This window comes from Empidonax traillii, unplaced genomic scaffold (genome assembly GCF_003031625.1).
Source record: "Empidonax traillii isolate 1590-97213 ecotype Southwest subspecies unplaced genomic scaffold, ASM303162v1 scaffold877:size283950, whole genome shotgun sequence".
NCBI lineage: Eukaryota > Metazoa > Chordata > Aves > Passeriformes > Tyrannidae > Empidonax > Empidonax traillii.
In genome coordinates, this window is record NW_020956070.1 from 211973 (window position 1) to 233469 (window position 21497).

At 37.9% G+C, this 21497-nt stretch overlaps 1 protein-coding gene across 1 annotated transcript in view; it reads left to right on the forward strand.

Annotated features, from left to right (window-relative positions):
* Nucleotides 1-20711, forward strand: part of PHEX (phosphate regulating endopeptidase homolog X-linked) — a 103333-nt gene extending 82622 nt beyond the window's left edge. Inside the window, exons 16-22 of the mRNA XM_027902472.1 lie at nt 7222-7276; nt 10940-11007; nt 12774-12904; nt 15841-15906; nt 16005-16109; nt 17869-17945; nt 20363-20711. Of these exons, the coding sequence (XP_027758273.1) occupies nt 7222-7276; nt 10940-11007; nt 12774-12904; nt 15841-15906; nt 16005-16109; nt 17869-17945; nt 20363-20465 (605 nt within the window). The 3' untranslated portion in view covers nt 20466-20711. The remainder of the gene's footprint in view (nt 1-7221; nt 7277-10939; nt 11008-12773; nt 12905-15840; nt 15907-16004; nt 16110-17868; nt 17946-20362) is intronic.
* Nucleotides 20712-21497: the final 786 nt, after the last annotated feature.

A 21497-nucleotide genomic window follows, 5' to 3' on the forward strand; every position in this document is an offset into this window, starting at 1 on the left:
TCCCCCTTCAAACCTAGTTTAAAGCCCTCCTGATCAGCCTCGCTAACTTATGGGCTACAGTCCTCTTTTTCTTCCTAGACAGATGAATCCCATCTGATTTTAAGAGACTAGGTACCATGGAGTTTGCCCCATGGTCAAAGAACCCAAAATTTTGACGGTGGCACCAATCCTTTAGCCATCTGTTGAGGAGTTGGGCTTTTTTACTCCTCTCAAATACAAATTTAGTCCCGATGTTCTCTTCATGTGAGTTCTATTTATTTATTTCCTCTTTTTCTATAATTCAAAGTGACTTAGATTAACTACTATGCATGTTTCTAATGGTTGTTAGTAACTTTTCAATCCTAGTTTGGATAATTTTTCAATTTTCTGTGCATTTGCTCGTCAGTTTCCCCTCAATTATAGGTACTTAATAGGGACAACAGGTATATGTCATTGCTTTTAGAGTCTCAAATTTTATTTAAGTACACTTCATATAATCTAAGCAGCATGAATACTATCTTTTTAATTATCATAATTGGAACACCAAAAACACATTCCTAAAGGATTAGTTTATTTTAATGTACTCTAGAGCAGTCAACAAATATGTGCTGAAAATAGACACAAGTGATGATCAAAGTATGCCAGCATACTTCTGTTCAAGAAAAGGTTTTATTTCATTACAGCACTAAAATATTGCCCCTTGAATATGTTAAGGATAGAAGGGAACTGTTCATCAGACATTTGGTGTGTTATTTTTTTCCCATACTTATGCCTCTAGAATATATCAAAAAAACATAACATTTACGGGTTGTGAACAGTAATGAAAAGGAGATTTACAATGAACTGAGAAAAGTATAAGCAACACACTTACGAGGTATAAGTTTGAATAGATGTACTGGATAGAAGGGAATTGTTCATCAGACATTTGGTGCGTTTAATTTTTTTTTTCCCTATACTTATGCCTCTGGAATATATCAAAAAAAGTAACATTTATGGGTTGTGAGCAGTAATGAAAAGGAGATTTACAGTGAACTGAGCCAAATATAAGCAACACACGAGGTGTAAGTTTGAATAGATGTAGTGGATAATTAACTAATGTTGATATTATCTCTGTAAGTTTATATCCATGCTCCTTCTAAGTCATTTGTGCTGGTACTGCAGTTCTCTAGTGAAAGTCAAGAGGCTTCTTTAGAGAGTGGCTTCATTACATGTTACAGGAAGGAGATATAATCTACAACAGAATTTAAAAATTGCATTCAAATTAGCATCCATAGAGAAAACCACAGACGAGAGCTCATATTAGCCAGTAAGTATCATCTTTACAGGAAGCATTAGGCAGATATTGATGCTGGCAGCTTGCTGATGCTGTGAGTTGTAAGGGAGAACTCTTATCTTGCCAGGAGCCAGGGAAGTGCTGGCAAACAGCACTCAGTGCCATGGCCAGGGGAGGACAAGGGGCCTGCACATAGGGGCACTTTCTCTTCCCTTAAGAACCACACTAATTGGAAGGTTATTGATGAAGTAGTTTCAAGTGTGCCGTTAGTTTCCAGGAGGTTAATGAACATAACGGATTTGGACTGAACACTTTCTCAGCCCTGTTATAAAGTAAGCTTTAAGTGTTTTTAAGTGAGCCTTCATTTTCAATTTTCCCTATTTACTAATGACCACTATTCTCTTTTATTTAATTATGGTCACAGGTGAGATGATGCATGATTTTTACATCCATTCTTTATTTTTTCATCCTAAAATTCTTATCTATGAACATATAAAATAGAAGAACTTTTTCTTTGTTATTTACACCTCCTCCCCCCACACTTCTTCCCTAGAGAATCTAGTAAGGTTTTTTCCTTAGAAAATAAAGATTAAAGTTTCTGGAAAAAACAGATGTTTTCACAAGTTTTCTCGTCCCTTAGCACAGAGTATTCATTGGCCCCTCACAAACCACCTCATGTTTCTCCTCATGTTTGCCCCACTGAGTTTGGGAAATACTGGGTTCTCTATGTATTATCTTCTGTATTCATGCATAGCATAGAACAGTTACTGTGCCTTACAAAATTGATATTTTCTATCCCTACGCAATTTTTGGTTTCTATTCTCTTTGCTGGATAAAACTTGAAATTAAGTGTAGGATTCTAGTCCACGTTATGACAGAGTTTAATCCCTGTCACCTACATATAGATGCTCAAAGCTGCCTGTAGTATCTGTTTTCTCATGTGTGTTGCATCTGAGAGAGAACTTGCAGGAGACCCTTGCCATCAATACTGATAGCGAGAGGCCAAACAGGATATGCAAAGCCATCACTGGGATGAGATTCAGTTGTCCAAATACAAGTCTGTGGAGCCATTTTAAACAAATGTATCCTACCCTTTGTGCTGTTTTTAGATAACTAGCCAACTCCCTAGCTGTCTTCACCTTTAATTCTGTATGTGAATTCAATATCCTTTGATTACTGACTAGCAGTTAGTCTTCTGTTTATATCTTATCCCTTTAAAACTCTACATTTCCTTCAGTGATACTTGAAAAAACAAATTACAGCTTTTAAACACATCTGAGAATTGCCAGTACAACAATTGGCAGAGTACTCTGTATATCACACAGTTTAGCACAGCTGTCTCCCCTATCTGTTACTTACATATGGGATTCACTAGACTGTCAGAAGTTGCTTTAAACAAACCAATATAATTATTGGAAATTGCAAAGGCACTAACTTGGATAAGGCTTTACTAGATCTTGCCTTGCTCAGTTAAAAACATCATACAATATAACTGCATAATGTAACTGAACTATAACTGGAATTCCTATTTAGATTTGAACTCCAAATTTCCTCATAATATGACCAGTCATCTCATGCGTTTTTAGTTTACATCATCCGTTATTAGTCTGCATTATTTCAGTGAACTGTCAGATCAAATGTGATTGCATGTGAACTAATAATATTACACTGAGTTTAAGGTTATTCATCTGCAAAATGTGTATAATAATACCATGAAGGTATTCATTATATTCATTAATGGCAGTAAAGCCCCTGTAAAATTGGAAAAAGAAAAGCTTCAAGTTTTAAATACATTCTAACAAGCTTTATAGCACCTTGCTGCGGGGAGATGCTGAAAATGATATAATGGATAAAATTAAGCTAGAAACCTTCAATTACATTAAAAGTATTCTGTGCAGGTAGGGCACTGTCAGAGCTTCAAGATCAACATAAATTCAGAGTGAAATATTTGCATTAAGCTGGAATGTACTCCACTGCTTGAAGTGTCCCTGCGTTCCAGAGCAGTAAGGTGAATAAAAGGAAAGTTCAACAAAGTCCAAGCATTCAGGCACAGGGGTTTGGAAAGCCAAACCTCCCTGGAGATGAATCTGGAGAGAGATGTGAAGGACAACAAGAAACATTTCCAAAAGTGTAGCTACAGCAGCAGAAAGTCTAGGGAAGATGCAGTCCCAGTGCTGAATGGTAACAAAGAAGATTTACCCTCAGTACAGGAGGAGTAGGTCAGGGAATGTTTAAAGAGTGGGCATACGCAAGCCCATGGTCTCTGACAGGATGCTCCTATGAGCTGACTGATGTTGTTGTAGCCGCTCTTGGTAATCTTTGAAAGGTTATGGTGAGTAGGAAAGGTTCCTGAGAACTGGAAGAAGGCAAATGTCACTTCTATCTTCAAGAAGGAAGATCTAGGGAATTATAAGTGAGTAAGCCTCACATCAGTCCCTGTGTACATGATAAAGTAAATCCCAAAAGCAGTTTCCTTGACCAGCTTTCTACAATGAGATTACTAGGTCAGTAGATGTGGAGAGAGATGTGAATGTGATTCATTCTTTAGCAGGAATGTCAGCGTTGTCTCCCCTAACATTCTCAAATGCAAGCTGCTGAAGAGCAGGCTACTTAATCTATATTCAGGTGAACTGAAAACTCTTTGAACTGATAGGCTTAAAGGGCTGTGATCAGAACATCTGGGCTCCAAAGTGTTGCGATCAGTGGCACAAAGTCCATCTAGCCTGGCTGTGCCACCTTGCCATTGGTAACATGCATGGAAATAAGGCACCAATGCTGTTCTTAGACAGCCTGAACTCAGCTGTCCACAGATCAGTGCTCTTGTGACATGTGACACCAGTGTCTCTCTCAGAATGATGTCCAGTGACATTACTCCAAATGTAGGTAGGTTGTAAGAAGGTAGTCAAGGCAGATTCTGCAAGTCCAGGTCCTAATTATAACAGATAGATTTGTTTGGGGTCTGTAATAAAACAACACTGTTGGTCAGTAATGGCCTTTAGTGTAGGCTCTGAGCCTGCACTAGCAATATAGTGCACAAAGAGAGAGACTTTCAGCCTCTGTCTCTCTTCTGGGGCTGTGTAGAGGTAGAAAGGTACACTACAGGCTTAATTTATGGTGGAGTGTTAGCTTAAAGTACATTCCCAGTGCCTGCTATTCCTTAAGATGTGAAATTCTTTGATCTGTCTGTCTTACACCTTTAGATCAGTCCTTAGCTTGCTTGAACTTCAGTGGCATATAAATAATCCCATTAGTATTTATTGCAACTTCAGCCTAGTATGAGCTCTCTGAATTTTGTCATTAATTCTTTTAGGTGCAATATGCCAAGCAAAAAAGAAACAGACACAAGGGAATTGCTTAAACTGAGGGATTCAAACCAGCACAAAATAAGAAACTGTCAGCTGATGTATCTCCTAATACAATTTCAAGGACTTTCTGGGTCTAGGACATTATCCTTGCTCCCTCTAAGGATGATGTAGTTGATACTTGCCTGAGGGAGACATTGCGTAAAAAGGGATGCCATGTGTTGCCGATTCCAAATTTGTTGTTTCTAGTTTTCTAATAGTGGACAAGACTGTCCCTCATTTAGTGCTACTAACCTCTGGAGAACAGGACCCCTTTCCTATAACAGCTGCCAAAGAATCACTTTCCAAACTAGACAATTATTTTTCTTAAAAAAAACCCAAACAACCGCTTGGGGGGTAATGCATTCCAGTTTCCTGAGCTTTTCTGAGATGTATATTAAATTATACTGGCTTCTCACTCTGCTTTGGTCTGAAAATACTTCCTAAGCTTCTTTTAGTGCAATCAAACTGCAGAGCTGTTTCACATAGATACCCAGAAGCAGGAGCCACTCCCTCAAACAGCTCTTTGCTCACCAATGTCTTACCTAAAATGGATCCTGACTCTGAGTAAAATAATTATCAATCTGTTATGTGGATTCAGCGTTGGAGCTTCTTACCGTTCGTTTACATGGCTTATTCAGTGAAAACTTTATCTCATTGCTTAACTCATAGCTGATAATATTTCATAGCTGGATGAGCCTGAGTGAAGGTTTACACCTTCTGTAAATAAAGTGTATTACCTCTATACTGCAGACAAGCTCAAATTCAATATTCAGTTCTATACCTGGACAAAATAATTGCAGCTCCTTTAAAGATCTGGATAGCCTCTTGGTGTGGTGACAGGCACACAGGATTGTGTGATCATTAAAGAGATTTGTGGAGTGATTGTACTGCCTTGGTTCATAACATCTTCAGTGTGGGCTCATTTGTTAATTTTGGCCACAATTGCTCCCATCTGCAGTTGCAGGGAGAGGACCACTTGAATCATTCAGAATTAGCAGAACCCAATCATTCCAAAGCCTTTTCTGAGGTTCAGTGTTTGGAAGGAACCAGTTCAGATTAGATTTCCAGCTCTTAACACCAGCTCTTAACTTAGTGCACGAACAAGCAATTTTCATCAGGTTGAATGGATGTACCATTGCTGTGTGATGTTTAAAAACATACATAGTAAATACTCTTCTCTTTGCACCGGAAGGCAAGGAGAGTCAGATCAGGAAAACTTTGTACTTGATACTGGTAAAACTGTGTTTTATGGCACTGGAAAAGCAAATGATTATATGCTTGAAACAACGAAGTAACATCTGGAGAAGTAAAAGAAAAAAACGCAAACAACACTCAGAAAATAAGTTTGAAACAAACGCTTTTTGTAAGCTAATTGCTAAATAGGTAATCATGGAAGCCACAGAGGTGCAATAGAAAAAAGCAGACAGGCAGGCCAGGAGTACATGTCACTTGCCACATCATTTTACATGAATCACACTCAGCATACTGTTTTATTTATTTGTTTTTAATTTTTTTTTATTTGAAAGTATTTTTTTTCAAAGACTTTATAAGGAAAAGACAAAGACTTGCCTGACACTCTATCAGAGATATTAAGAAATCCATGACCTACCTATCAACAAAAGACTGAATAGGGTGAGAATAGAGTGAATATGGTTTTTGTTTTGACCTGACTCTTCAAGTGACTTATTGTAGAGACCCATAGGCTGAACAAGCAGTTCCTGGGAAAACAAGTGAATTACCTGAGGAAACTGGTTCTTCCTCAACAAGGCAATGTCCATGTGGGGTAATCTTCAAAGTAGGTGTATGCTTTTGCTTAACAGATGGGAGTTTGTGATCCAAGATAGTAAACTCCACATTTGTGATAGGGAGGGTGGCACTTTTCACCATTATAAAAGCTTTGACCAGTGGTATCTGCTTTATTTAGCAATTCTTTGGGGTCTTAAAGTTTTACCATGTGCAGCTCCACTGTTTGCAGTACCCTGGCACTGAAATGTTACCCTGGAATTAAAAATAGATGTGTGACTTTGAATTTGGGGAACAATTTTGATAGGTAATCAGTTAGTCTATCAGAAGCAGCCAGGTAATTCCTGCAGCTAGACTGACCCAACAGCAATAATAATCTACACTCTAGTTTACCAAAGTGCCTAACTACGTTCATTTACCTTTGATTTTCAAAGACTAGATAAAATTAGGCTGGCATTTTATCACTTTCATGTTTTTGCTGCACTGAAGCCTCACTAAGCTAACACTATTTTAATTCTTGTTGCATTTTACCTATATATTGTTTGTTGATCTGTCTACACATATGAGGGTAATCCAGTATTCTTCATAGGAAATACTGGGTGTTTTTTTCACAGGAACACATTCTTACTCATATAGACAATGTGTGTAGCTATGAATTAAAATAAAGTTCTTGCAGTGCAGAATCTTATTGCCGTTGCGGTCCTGGAGGAAGGAGGATCTCTGCTGCCTCTCAAAGATTCACCTTCTGAAATTAAACAAATGAGGTCATTTGCTGGGCATTGTGACAGTTATTTAGCTGTACTGCATTGACCTCACTATATATATATATATATATATATATATATATATGTATATAATTTTTTTTTTTTTTTGCTATTGCAGGGTTCCCAGCAGGAGAACTACAAAAACCTTTCTTTTGGGGAACAGAATATCCCAGGTAAGTTCTGCACCAGCAACCCTCATACACCTGAGAATGAGGAATAACAGGGAAAAGTATTGCAGATACATATAGATAAAGAAGAGGGCATGGAGAAGAAGGCTACTGGCTGTAGGGCAAATTTGGCCCTTGAGTTGTATGTTCTCTCCTGCTGTGTCCTGCTTTTATCATTGAAAGAACTCATTTTGAGAAGTCCTATTTTGTGTGATAACTTTTCTTACCCTTGGGTATGTGTTGCAGTCAGTTGTCTTAAACTGATGACTGATTTCTCACAGGAATTGCTAATTAAGTGCACCCAATTGAAAGTGTTTCAATGCTGAAGCATGAAGATGCAGCAGTGTGCACATGGCAGGTATTAAAAGGAATTGTAAATCAGGTAACTAACACTTCCTCAGCAGAAGTGAATACCCTGAGAAGCCAATTATTATCAGTTTATTGTTCACTTTCTGCTAATATCTAAAATTAACACTGAGCCTTCGTTTGTGCCTGTTGAGATGCATGAGAATATCTCCATGTGCATAAGTGATTGCCTGAGCTGGCCCATGTGCTACTGTAGCTGAGCAAGAGTAATTATAGGTCACACACGTTTAATTTTGAAAAATCACTGCTTTTGTGCATCAATAACTTTCTATTTCAGGGCAGGATAAGACCATGACAAGTTTCTGTTGGCAGTTTCTGAAAGTTTTTCTGGAGTTATATAAAGGCATTTACTGGTGAAACAAATCCTTAATAAATCTTTGTTAAAAAAAATCAAACTTTGAAGATTTTCAGTTTGCAATCTTTCAGTCTGGATTGTGTCCTTGTAAACAGAAAATTTAGTAATATATGTAGAAAGACATGTTCAATTTAGGAACAAAATAATTTGCATTCAAAGAGAATTCTTATGAGCCAGGTGACTTTCTAAGTGGTAATTGGGGATAGAAGAAAGTCCTTTCTTGTTAAGGTGAACCCTTTTTCTGTTATGGTGATTGCAGGCCTGTTTCCAGCTTTGCTTTCTGAAGAGATTTCTCTATATTCTGACCTTCTGCCATAGTGATAAAATTGTGGTTCTTTCAAAGTATTATACTTTGCTCATTTCTCATCTTTAAAGGTTACCTTAGCTTAAATTGGTTTTGCTTGAGTACATATCAAAATGGAATTTAGTAAACAAATGTAGCTGGTTTATATCAGACAACAGATTGCTTTTGTCCTTGAAATATTCTGGATGTTTTCTGTCTGCTTAGAGGAAAAAGTACATGGCAGTGGAACAGAAAAACCATCAAAAAGTCATCAGCGCTTGCTGGAAAACTGATTTAGCAAATATTTAACATTTAGTGGCATTTTATTGTCCAGTTCCAGCATAACCACCAAAAACCAGTTACATCTATTTGCATAAAGGGAAGATTAGTTATCACTTTGACATCTCAGTACATGAAATAACATACCATTCAAATGTCATCATTCATAGTTATGAGCCTTCACTGACAGATATATTGAAATAGAGAGTACAAACTAACTGACCTGGTAGCTTCCTTACAGTTTTCTGAGCATCCCCGGTCCCAGAAAGTTCCCCTTTAACATGATGTCTGCTGGGCTGCACCTAATTCCCTCCGTCTCTATCCAACTGTGCCCAGAAGTGAAAAGCATGAACAGTGCTGGAAAGATTTCTGGCAAAAAATATTGTTGAGATGGACAAAATGCTGAAGCAAAGGTCAAAATTCACCCCAAACTTCACCCCATTTTTTGGAGGTATGGAAAGATGTAGGAGTGCCAGAACAGCAGCCTGTTCTTTGTCGCTGCCACTCGCGGAGACCAAGAACGTTAGAGGAAGAACAAGATGTATTTAGTAATAGGGCTTGGTTCTTGATCTCATTATGTGTTTTGTGCCATTATATTTATAATTCTCCAGCTGCAAAATATCCCATATAACCACTTCATTTCAGATGTGTCTAACATAGTTGCATTTATTATGGGTAATTATTACTGTGTGCTACACAAGATAACAAATTTATCGCACAAAAGGAAGATATTTCCAGTGCTGAAACATGTAATTTTAACCAGCATTTTTTTAGAGAAGGTTTGTAATAGCACTTGGGGGGAAAAACAGTAGTGTAGATTTTATCACATACTTGAAAGTAACTTTCACAAAAGAAAAAAACAAAGTGAAAGATTGTCATGGAAGCAGAGGGAATTAAATGATACAGTACTTTTTGGGCATGTCTGAGATGAGTAATTAATGTACTATGGATCATTAGGTCCAGTAATAACATGTTATTTCAAAACCCTTTGCCTTTCTTCTGTTTCAGTACAATGCGTTAGAAATACTATAAGCCACTTTGAAGTATAGCATCTCAATAACTGAAATAATTAAAACCATAAAAAACAACTTAACAAATGAAAGATGATTTAAGAGGTCACCTACCCACATGATATCCACTGCATTTGGTGTTAAAAAGCCTGAACCTTTCCCTTTCTCATCCCTATTTCTCTCTGACACATTTTTATTTGGATATAACAAGGTAAATATAATTAATTGCCAATCAGGAATACAAAATATTTCTTTCTATTCTGTTTCTTCAGTACATTAGATCTGACTATGTATCATGCCCTGTTCCAGGACAGGTGCAAGGAAATTGTATGACCTTTATTTTTAAAACTGAGCGGAGATTTGTTTAGAGCTCTACAGAGTATAGCCTTTGTTGTGTTGCCTAAAAGGCTGTGGAGGAAAAAAAAGATTCCAGACCAAATTAGGTAGGAGGGAAGATAAGCATACAAAAGACTTTAATGAGCTTCCAGGAACACCACCACCAGGTGCTCCCAAATACAGGTGTTTATAGTTTTGATAATGATTTTCACCCAATTCCCGTCTGGCCACTGCCCAGGTTCTGCCCCCTCAACATGCCTTTTGGGAATTGAGTCGGGGGGGAGTTTTGGGATTCTCTCTTCCTCATCTTCTTCAGAACACGTGCTGTTCTTGGAGGCCTTCCAGAGCTCTGGGTCCAAAGGTTGTTGTGCTTACGGCTATATCTTCTTGCACAGATTTTAGGGTGTTTTCTACAATTCTACCTTGAAAATGAGACTAAACAGGCTAATATAATTTAGGGGAATTGATAGGGGAATGGGTAAATGGGTTTGCTATGCGTAATTGCTGTATTAAAGAGTAAGGGATAGTATGCTGCTACTTTAAAATCTACATTCACTATATAACTACTTCTAAAATCTACAAAATTAAAAAAAAAAAAATCAAAACTCTAGGGCGTCAGTTGCATGCCAGGGAAGAATGTTTGGAGCTGCCAGTATGGAAACCCACTGCAGCTTTTGATCTCCTCTTTTTGATGGTGGTACTGACAGAATAGTTACACCTGTAATTTTATCCTGTTCTCAGTTAGAATATGCACAATGCAGTCAGCTGAAGGAGATGTTTTGGAGCTCATATGATGCTAATAAGGGATTTGATTAGAAGAGTGAAACATCACAATGCTTTCAGAATTTTATATTAAATGTTGCTTTTAAACAAGGAAGAGTTCAACATGAAGACTTGCAACAACTTTAAGTGAAAATTGTGCAGGTGTGATTTTCCTTTCCTACACCTTTTAAATAAATAATGATCTTTCCTGAGGCCTTTTGTCTTTAATGTTCATGAATGTGGACACTTTCTGAGAAAACATTTTCTTTGCGTTACAGGTCATTAAGTTATGGTGCCATAGGAGTAATTGTTGGCCATGAGTTTACTCATGGATTTGATAGCAATGGTGAGTGTTTAACTGTATGTTGATAACTTTTTTTTACAGAGCTGACAGATTAGATAGCTGACTTCTATATGTTATACTTTTTTGTATTCTTTGGGGTTTTTTTAACAGTGCTGCGTTGTGTGAACCAATTATAAAGTTGTATTTATTAGATTTATTTACATAGAGTATTGCTTGTCCGAACTGGATTTGTTTGGTAAGAAATGCAACAAGTTTGATTCTTTCTGTTTGTCTTGACTGAAAACTAAATCAGTAAGAGATTCAGAAAGTCCCGATTGGGGAAAGTGCGAAGGGGAAAGGGGTAACTTCTGATTCATAGAAATTACTTCCAAGAAAACGTTTTATTTCAGCTTTGATGTTTTTCAGAAGATAACTATGAAACTTTAAAAATAAAATACTGGAACAAGAGTGGTACAAAAAAGGTGTAGCAAAATATTAAACTTAAAAAAAAAAAAATGGTCTGAAACTGTCAATCCAGTTGTCCTGACAAACTGGATGGAGTGAGGCATTACTACTATCTAGCTTTGGCTATCTCATCAAAGTAAAGTAGTTCTAAAAATTAGGCTCCTGAGAGAAAGAGGGTGGGGAGGGTAGGGAGGAGTGGGGCAGAGGGAAAGAAATATGAACCTCCTCCAGCAAGAAATTTTGAGTTGGCTTATGTTGTGTTACATTGAACACCTTAAAAAAAACCCAAACAAAACCAACAAAACCAAGCAAAAGCCAAACAAATAAAACCAAAGCAAACAAACAAAAAAAGAAAACCTTATATCCTAGAATCCTTTTGGCACTGCTCTACAATATTTTGTGTCAGCAAACACTCCAGAATGAAGATATTTCTCTTCCTAAACTCCCACCTCCTGAGTAGGTAAGTATCTAATCTCCATCTTGTCTCCTGCCAATCAGAAAGGAACCTAAGATTTGATTCCCTAAGCAGACCACAACTTTTTGCCAGGTGCTTACCTTCCAAATATAGAAATAAATACATCTCTAGAGAATTCGTCATCTTGAACAAGAGAGGGCACAGGGAAAAAGAAAAGAAATAAAAAGATGGAAGAAAACATTTTAAGTACTTAATATCATGTCTATCAGTTGCTACTTACCTCTCTTCATCCACATGGGCAGCTAAACCTGCTTTCAAAGGAGTCCAAACACATCTTGTGTCTGACTGGCTGGAGTCATGATGGAGATTAGATATTCTTCTGCAAATGAAGGGAGCAGGGATCTGACACTGAAACTTCCAGGAGCCAGTACTGTAACCATCAGCCTGGGGAATGGGATGTATGTATTCTCCTTGTTTCCATGAATAGTGTTCAAATGTCCTGGGTTTGCTCCAAAATAAAAAATGGACACTTTAGAAGTTTCCATGAAATGGATTGGTTTTTTGATCTAGGGTAGAATTAATTAATAATAAATTAGTTATCATCACATTTGCAGAATTAAAGACATATGGGCTGAGGATGAGAAATATTCACAATTATACTTACAAGAAAGCTCAAATGCCTCTTACACTGTGTAATTATAAAATGTACTATAGAACTCATTAGTCATTACTATCTTTTTCTGCAAATGGAAATAATGGCAATAAATAGAATGCCAGCTTTTCATTGCTCTACTTGAGTGGGGTCAAGATTTTGCTCACTGATCCTATCTGTTTTGTACACACATTTGCATGAGGACATTCACCTCTCATTTCTCTGCAGGTGATAGATTCCTAAACTGCAAAAGTTTTCTCCTGCAAAAACATTTGATTTCTTTCTTTCCTTTTTGAGGTCGGAAATACGACAAAAATGGAAACTTAGACCCTTGGTGGACAACTAACTCTGAAGAAAAATTTAAAGAGAAAACGAAGTGCATGATTGATCAATACAACAATTACTACTGGAAGAGAGCTGGCTTATATGTATGTAAACAACCAGTGACTGAAAACAGTAGTACATTAGGAGTTTTGGTTGTTGTGCCTCTTTTTTTTCTTTTTAAGTTCTCTTCTTATAAATCCCAGTGTATTGGGATATTAGGCTCCAAACTTCATTTCTCACAACAAATGATTTTTTGAAGTGAATAATTGTGTTAAAAATTGTCTGTCAGATTTGATTAGTCCAGTCAAATACCACTACCCACACCCCAGTGACAGGGTTAAACTACTTCTCCCCATCACATTGTTTTGGAATCAGAGGAAGAGGATGAAGCCACTCGGCAGGGCTGGCCTAATTATTGTGAGCATGTTAAATGTCTTCTGAAGATGAGGTCTGTAATGGAAACTGAGCAGTCACTATTTTTAGAAAGAATATAATACCATGTTTTATAGATTTCTTTAGCAATTCTACCTATTATTTATTGCGGCTATAAAATGGATGCATAAACCCTACTTTATTTCAGGTTCAAGTCTGGCAATTTCTTCCATACGTGCACACAGACCCCATTTGTATGTCTAATCAAAGGGGTATGATAGCAGTAGCTCATTGAAAAGGATTGAGAAAGAAAGTGCAAGGGAATGGTTTCTGTTTCATTCTTTATCAGAGCTATGGGTTTTCCTGAAAGCCTAAAATGTCCAAAATGAAGATAAGTAGGATAAATCCCAGACCTTCAGAAATTAATAGCTGAAATTCCAATAATGTTGGCTGGGACATGATTTTAATCTTAATTTTCAGGATAAAATACATACTCCAGTCCCCACTCGATTCTATGACCTCTATTTACATTTTAGAAATACTGTTTTATCTTTGCCTTTTAAGAATAGAGAGGTCACATGTAATGCTCAGCAATAATTTTAACACTTTTCCCAGGCTGTTTGTGTTAGTCTCAGAGACAACAAAGCCATGTTGTGGTTCAGTCTGAAGTCCAGCAACTCAGACTTGAAGTACTTCCTATAAGCTAATTTAAAAATAAAAATTCTCAGGCTCATTCCTGAATATCTGTAGGACAAAAACTGTCAATACAAAAATGCTACTTAAAGAAGGTCATTAAAACCTTCCCCAGGGATGTGGCTGAGCACTTTCCACGCCTCTGCCACTGGTTTAGCCACTTAGCTTTATATTCTGCTCTGTCTCTTGAGGTGAGGTAGGTCTGAATTTCTTCTCTGGTGTAGCTACTGCCTTTGAAGTCCATGGATGAGCTTACTAAAGAGATCCTGTTACCCACAGCCTTGTCATCCCATTCCTTCTATTTCCATAGGATAACTAAAAGCACTTTTTAGATGATAGAAAAATCTTCATATTTTCTGCCATATTTTATAGCTTTCATATGAAGAGCTATGCAAGCAAAGATTTCTTTTTTTTTTTTTTATTTTTGCCTGTCACATCAATATTCTGCAGGTTTTTTACCCCTGTATGAATATTTTTCATGGATCAAGAAACCTATTTACTCTTCTTCTTTCTCTTCTTCAGAAGAGAAGCGTAATGAAAGAAAAAGTGAATATAGAAATAGCTTCAGAGTGCAATAATCACACAAAGTCATCTCATCAAATAAAGGGCTTATCGTGGTCCCTGAGCCCTGTCACAAACTGTCTGCACAAACTAGTCTCAAATACTTGATCCAGAGATGCCTGAGGTCAGCAGAAAGACTTCTTCCACTTATTAAAATGACCTGTGGCCCAAGTGTCACTGTTAGGTTACTCTCATCTTGCACTCTAAATCAGTCTCCTTCACAAGGCAACTGCAAGGAAAGGCCAGAAAGAGAAGGAAGCTGGTGTGTGTGAATATTCCCTGGTGTTCCAGCACCTTTTCTCCTAAAAGCTTCTCTTTCACCTCCATCTCCAATCTCCTGAGGGGAGGGGAGAGCTGACAGGAAAGGGTTGGCCTTTCCTCTGATGCTCCCATTTCTCCTTTATTGCACCCTTGGGTGTAACATTACCCAGGGCATCAAGCAACTTGTCCAATCTGGGTGCTCATCTGCACTGAGTAGTGGGGCACAAGTACATAGCTATCTCCTTGATCTTTTTACCTCTTCTGCTCCATTTATGCCTTTTTTAGCATCCTGAAACTAAGGTGAGCCTGTTTTACTAATCCCTGTGGCATGGGAAAGCCTGTAGCTGCAGGCCAGCATTGACCTTCACAGCTCTGCTAAAAACTCTGCTCAATTATTTTGCTTATTCAAGGCATAATAGAGAGCAAAACTGCTTAATTACAGTTACAGTTGGTAACACTAAGACCTCAGTAGGTTGGGTGAGCAGAGATAATGCTGATCTAGCAGAAATTAGGATTTCTTCACGATGGTGTTGCATTTGGTAGTGTCAGCAGACCGTGTTTCTCACGAAGTTTATATAGTGCTGCTTCTTGCAATATATTGTTGTTGCTGTTGCTCTTGCTCTTGGAATCAATACCAGGGAGAAGCAACAGGAATCTTCTTTGCAGATATTTTTAGAGCACTGAATATACTATCAATTTTAATTCTGTCTCTGACAGTTATTTTTAATTATGCTTGTTTATGTTATGACTTAAAAGTTATTTTAGTATCCTAGTATTTTATGAAGAATTATATAGAGAAATAAATATAACCTTTTAGAGAGAAGTTTAAAAATGGGGCTACTGGATCTCACATGTAACCAGATAAAAACAGTCCTCAGGGGGAAATTACTGACACTCAGATCAAAGATCAGGGACTGGATTCTTGAGTGCATTTTATCTATTATATTTTGTGCTACATAGATCTAGGATGAGAGCCAGAAAATTGTTTACTGACAGTTTTCCCATTGAAACCCTGTTTTCTTAACCAAAATTATGGTTGTTGAAATTGGCTGAGGTCATTCTCTCCTTATTTTACTCTTTCCCCATTCTTGAAATTGATCAAGAAGGAAGTTCAGAAACGGCTCAAATGACTGATGTTCTTTCATTCTGTCAGGTGAAAGGGAAGAGGACTTTGGCAGAAAACATTGCAGATAATGGAGGCTTGCGAGAAGCTTTCAGGGTAAGTAGGTGAAAAATATCTGAAATATAGCACTATGAAAAAAAAGCTGTGGTTATCTTCATGTTGCTGAAAGGCACTGCGTATCTCCTTCTTATCAGGCATACAGGAAATGGATTACAGAAAAGAGGGGAGGAGAAGAAGAGCCTTTGCTGCCAGGCCTTGAGTTCACACACAACCAGCTTTTCTTTCTGAGTTATGCCCATGTGAGTAGCACAAATGTGTTTCAAGTCCCCATCTATTTAACCTGCACAACGTACAGTGCAGAGATGAGCCTGCTTTGTTTCAACAATCTACAGGATCCACACCCAGACTTTTCAGAATATAAACAGACACTCCTCACAGGACTATTATTTCTTTTCTCTTTTTCCCTTTGTCCTCATCTATCCATTGTGCCAGAACTCCTGAAATTATTTTTGGGTTTGCATAGTGTTGTTACAGCAGGTTTCTTTATTCTTGCTACTTCCCTCCACTAAGAGGGTCTTCTTGTGAGTATTGACTCCTTAGCCTCCTTCAGTTTTCCCAGATTTTTGGTGCTTGCAATACAAAGCAGTTTCTAACTGCTTCCACCACAGACTCCTATCGAAAATGTACCACCACTATTTATTACTGTTAATGTTGTTCAAGGAAACTAAGCAGCAGTGAAGAGAGTCTCAGCTTATTTTTTCCCATCTGTACACTAAATACGTTGTAATGAAACTTTGATAAGGGGCGTGAATCTTTTAGAAAAAGATGTAGAGGTAGGAGAGAATCAGAAATTATTTATTTGGTTAAACAAGTTGGGACAAACTCCCTACGTGAGAAGTAAAAGTTGGACTATAAAACTTTGTGCACCAGTTGAAGGAACGAAATCGTCCCAAACTGAAGAAAAAGCACCCAATGCAATCAGTAATGGCTGAAAATCATTTCTCTGGTGAGAACCAGTGTAACAGCCTATGGGCCTGTGGCCATTTCAATTTGACAATATTGGGCAAAGAAAAGGTTCCACTTTGGTCGTTTATGGTGAATTAAGTTTCCCACTGTGAGTTTTTCCCCAAGAAATTTTTGAAGTTATGGGGGTATTACAGGATCACTGCAGCAATTGCATGTCCAGTGGAGCCTCACAGGGGAGACACAGGCACAGCGAGAGCAGGGTAGGCAAGGTACCCTTGAGCTCAGCCTATTTCCACAGAGCTCCAGACGCTGAATACTTATTCAAACTGTCAGGGCTGTCTTCAGCCAGACAAAATTGCACTGAAGTCCAGTGAAATCCTATGGGCTATCTGGCTTAAAGGATTTTGTTGATAGGAACATTCAATGCAGAGAGTTGGGTAAGGGAGGGGCAGCTTAAATGAGATTTTTTTATGCAATGGATACAGTATTAGAGGGATTATTCAGCTGTGCAAGTATTCTGTCTACCCTGTTTTGTAGTCAGTTACAATTGGGTTAAGTATCTTATCAGAATTAGTGAATTAGGGAACACTGATGAAAGTGTGGAAAATACGTAATTTCAAAAGAAACTGACATTTCAATGTGGAATAAATATGTCAGGTAATTTATCTGCAATTCTAGAGATGATAAGCATCATTATATGTACCTTTTATACAAATTACATAGCTTTGAGGCCAAGAAGTATGCTTGGTAGTTATTAAAGTGTGAGATGCTGCAGCAAAAGCTAAAAAGGAAACTACCATTATAGAAAACTTCAAAAAAAGAACTAGTAAAGTGATTGTGATTAGATGATGGGATAGAGTGGGTAGAGAAAAACAGTGGGTGCATCCATTAGAGGATTTGAAAAGCAAGAGAATATACCAACAGAAAACTGCAGATTAGTAAAGGTGAGACAAAGCAGGAATTTACGGTGTCTTTCCATTTAATGCATTCTATAAGTAATAGGCATCTTAAGAACAGTGACATTACATTCTACTTTACTTACAAAGTCGTCCCAGATAATGTGCCTGTTTCTTTTTTTTTATATTTTATTAGGTAAGATGCAACTCCTTTAGACCGGAATCTGCGAGGGAGCAAATATATACTGGAGCTCACAGCCCTCCACAGTTCAGGTAGTGCAAATAATGCATTTCCTTGGTATACATACAGAATCAATCACTGCAGAGCAGAAGTGCAGAAATTTAGCATTTTAAGAGGGGGTTAAGAGCAAGCACAAAATTGGACTGTGCTCTTGGTTTAGATTGAAATTGAACTGGTTTTATTAGCTTATCTTTCACTATTACAAATGCTCTTCTGTAAAATTGAGGAGCTTGCATCTACCTTCAAAAGCATTTGAACTAGAATGCACTCTGATCCCTGTGATGTCCTTTAATCATGGCCTGAGTATGTAAAATGCCTCATCTATCACTTTTTTTCCCTAAGCAATTCTAGTTTAGAAAACAGTGACTATTAGGAGGGTCCTTGATTTAATCTGCCTGAGTTCATTAAAAGCTTCTAAGTGACTACCCTGAATTTTATTGATAAAGGAAAGCTAAACATGCCCTGTAAATTCAGTTTGAGACTAAACTCTTCCATTGGCCTTCAAGTGACACTTTGGTTGAAGGAGCTGTGATAGTCCAGCCATAAGAGAGTAACTGTGTCTTTGCCCCAAAGGCCTCCCACAGGCTCCCCTAACCACAGACACTCATGAAATCCAAGGAGAGGTTGGAAGAGGGGTAAGTTTTAAAGACTACATAGGAATTAGGAAGCCAGAGTTTATTTCTCTGCTTTTTGACAGAGTTTGTGTGACCAAGAACAAGTTGTTTCTGTTGGGATTCATGTTGGTTTCATTTACTTAACTAAGAATTGTATGTTTGCCCTCAGTCAAGTTCTACATTACCTCTTTATCTGGAGGAAAGATGTTAACTCCACAAGCTGATTCATAGTGAAAGCGTCTCCAATACAGTATTATATATATAATCTTTCATCAGGTAATAAATTTCAATTACTTAGACTCTGCAAGTACATCTTTCTATTGATTACCAAGGGAGCTCAGGGTAACCTATTCAGGGAAAGGTGTCTCTACTTTAATTCAGTGGGATCAAATCCAAACAGCCCACTCTGATTTCACAGCTAATGTGTGGCAATATCAAACCATGGATAGAAAAGTGGCATGCATGCACACATAAAGATATTTTGCTAGATAGATTCTGGTTTTATTTCTTTTTAATTGGCAGATTTTCAGTATGAACATGTGTCTTGGCTATATTTGGATGGCAATTTCACATTGAAATCCTTGGTATGGCAGGCAGAATTCCCACCAACTTCAGCATCAGTTCTGCATGACCAGCTCTTGCTGTTCTAGTCCCTGAATATGTATTTGCAATATTTTTATAGTAAAACTGTATATCTTGTTTGAAGCTTAAGCTTTGCAATCCTCCCTACAAAACTGACCTTTAGATATTTTCGTGCCAGATGCCAGCAAATTTTCTTACTCACAGAAAGTCTAATCAATGTAATAAGAATGTTTTCTACCATGCTGTGCTATGCTTAGAAGCTGATTCTCTGCAGTATAGAAAAATGCCTTCTCAGTACATAACAAAGACAACAGAAAGGCATACAATTAATAACTCAATAGATACTTTTCTGTTCTTAACTGAGGAAACTCTTTAATATCACTGCAAATTTCAGGTTAGCAAGTTCCAGGATGTTTGAAGGCAAAGGAAAAAGCAGCAAACAACACAACCTTAATCTAGCAATGGTAAAATAATAATTTGTGACAGCATCAAATAATGAAGACATGAAAGCAGGAGCCCTGATTGCACACAAATGCAATGAAGGTGCCAGTCTATGATGCAGACACATTGTTTATCTTGTATGAGGCATAGATGTGCTACCCTTTCAGTACCACACCACCTGTGGTGGAAGCAAGAGAGCTTGGGAGCTGGTCAGGGCAAAAGGCTCAGAAAAAAGTATATCCAAATATCAGAGGAGCTGAGATGCTCACAGGTGAAAGGCTGAGCTGCCCAATAAGAGGGTCCAACTGCCCCCTCAGGCTGTGAAGTCCCAGCGTGTGTGTGTGCACATGATGGGCAGAGCGTGTTGTTATGAGAGGCTGACTGACGTGATCGACATGAAACCACTGCCAGCACAACCCCAGTGTGTGCTTACACGCACATGCCTGTTGGACTGCAGCAGCTGGCAGGTGCTGGAAGAAGGATTTCACTGTGCAAGGCTACTGCTGATCTCCCACCCTTGCTGCCAAGGGTCAGATTAGAAAATTGTTCTAGAGGACATAGTATCACAAAATGCATTTGGTTTTCATTGAGTTTTTAGAAGTGCAAGATGATTCTAAAAGCACCAAATGAAATAACATTGTCTTCATATTAACTTTAACTGGCAGTGCTTCTCCTGAACTTTTTGGTTTTATTTGTGGAAGTATTATATGAAAGCCTGAAAATTCAACCCAAAGTGAATACACTGAAACACTTGCAGATCTGTGGTGTTTAACAGAAGGCAAGCTGTGTGTTCACCCCTTTTCTCTTTGCAGAGTTATCGGAGCCATGAGCAACTTTGAAGAGTTCCGTAAAGCTTTCAATTGCCCGAGGAATACGACGATGAACCGAGGGGCAGAATCCTGCCGGTTGTGGTAGATGTCCCTGCCAGTCTTCTGTCAAGAGGAGTCTGCAATGTGCAATGTGAACTGCTGAGCTCAAGCCCTCTGCTAGAGTTTCAGAATTATGTTCTTGAGAGGTGTTACTTCAAATGCATCTTCCTTATCCATGTTGATGACCATCATGAATCTAATCATCCCTACTTAGAGCCTAGAAACACTCCAAATAGAAGAGGTTTCCTTTAATGATAATAATAAAAAGCAACTCCTTTTATCCATAAAACTACTCCTGCTCATCTGCAGTTGCATTGCTTTTGATGGATAACTGCCATTATCAATTCTAATTCCTGATTTATGGTTGAGCAAGAGGTAAATGCTAAAATCCAGTTTTAATCTATTGCTCTGCAGGGGTGCTGTGCAGAATGCTCCCCCACAAAATTTATTCTTCCTGGATGAAGAAATTCATGAGACCTGCTATAAAGCCAGATCTGATCTGCTGAGTGATACAACATTTTCATAACTTAAACTGTCACAGCCCAGCATGCCATAAATGATGTTGTGTGATGTAAAGACACAAGACTTTATATAAATTCAGTTTAATATGTCAGATTAGTGCCTCCGGTTTTGGAACGGTTTCAAACTGAGAAAGTACCTCGTGGTATCCATCTGCTATGACTAAAACACAAAGGATACTTGTCAGATTGTGGCCTCTTCTAATTTTAGAACAGCTTATGATAAAAATCAATGTATGATGAAAATCAAAGGCTTGCAGAGGGAATTCCCAGCACCATGATACTCATAAATATTGCAGCATTTATTCCTGTTTACGCTGTGGATAGTTTTTTTCCCAGGGGGTGATTTCTACCTTGTGCTGAAGATAGCTTTACCTACATTAATTTTTTAAGCCTGAGATACTATACCAGTTGCAAGTTATGGGTATTTTATTGTTGGGTCTTACAGAGGATTGTAAGTAGTGTGCATCTTTGCCCTCATGTTCTGGATGGGGCAGGATGATTTGTGATTTTAAAGAAAGAAGAATATGTGACAGAAAAGTAGATTACCAGCAGCATTT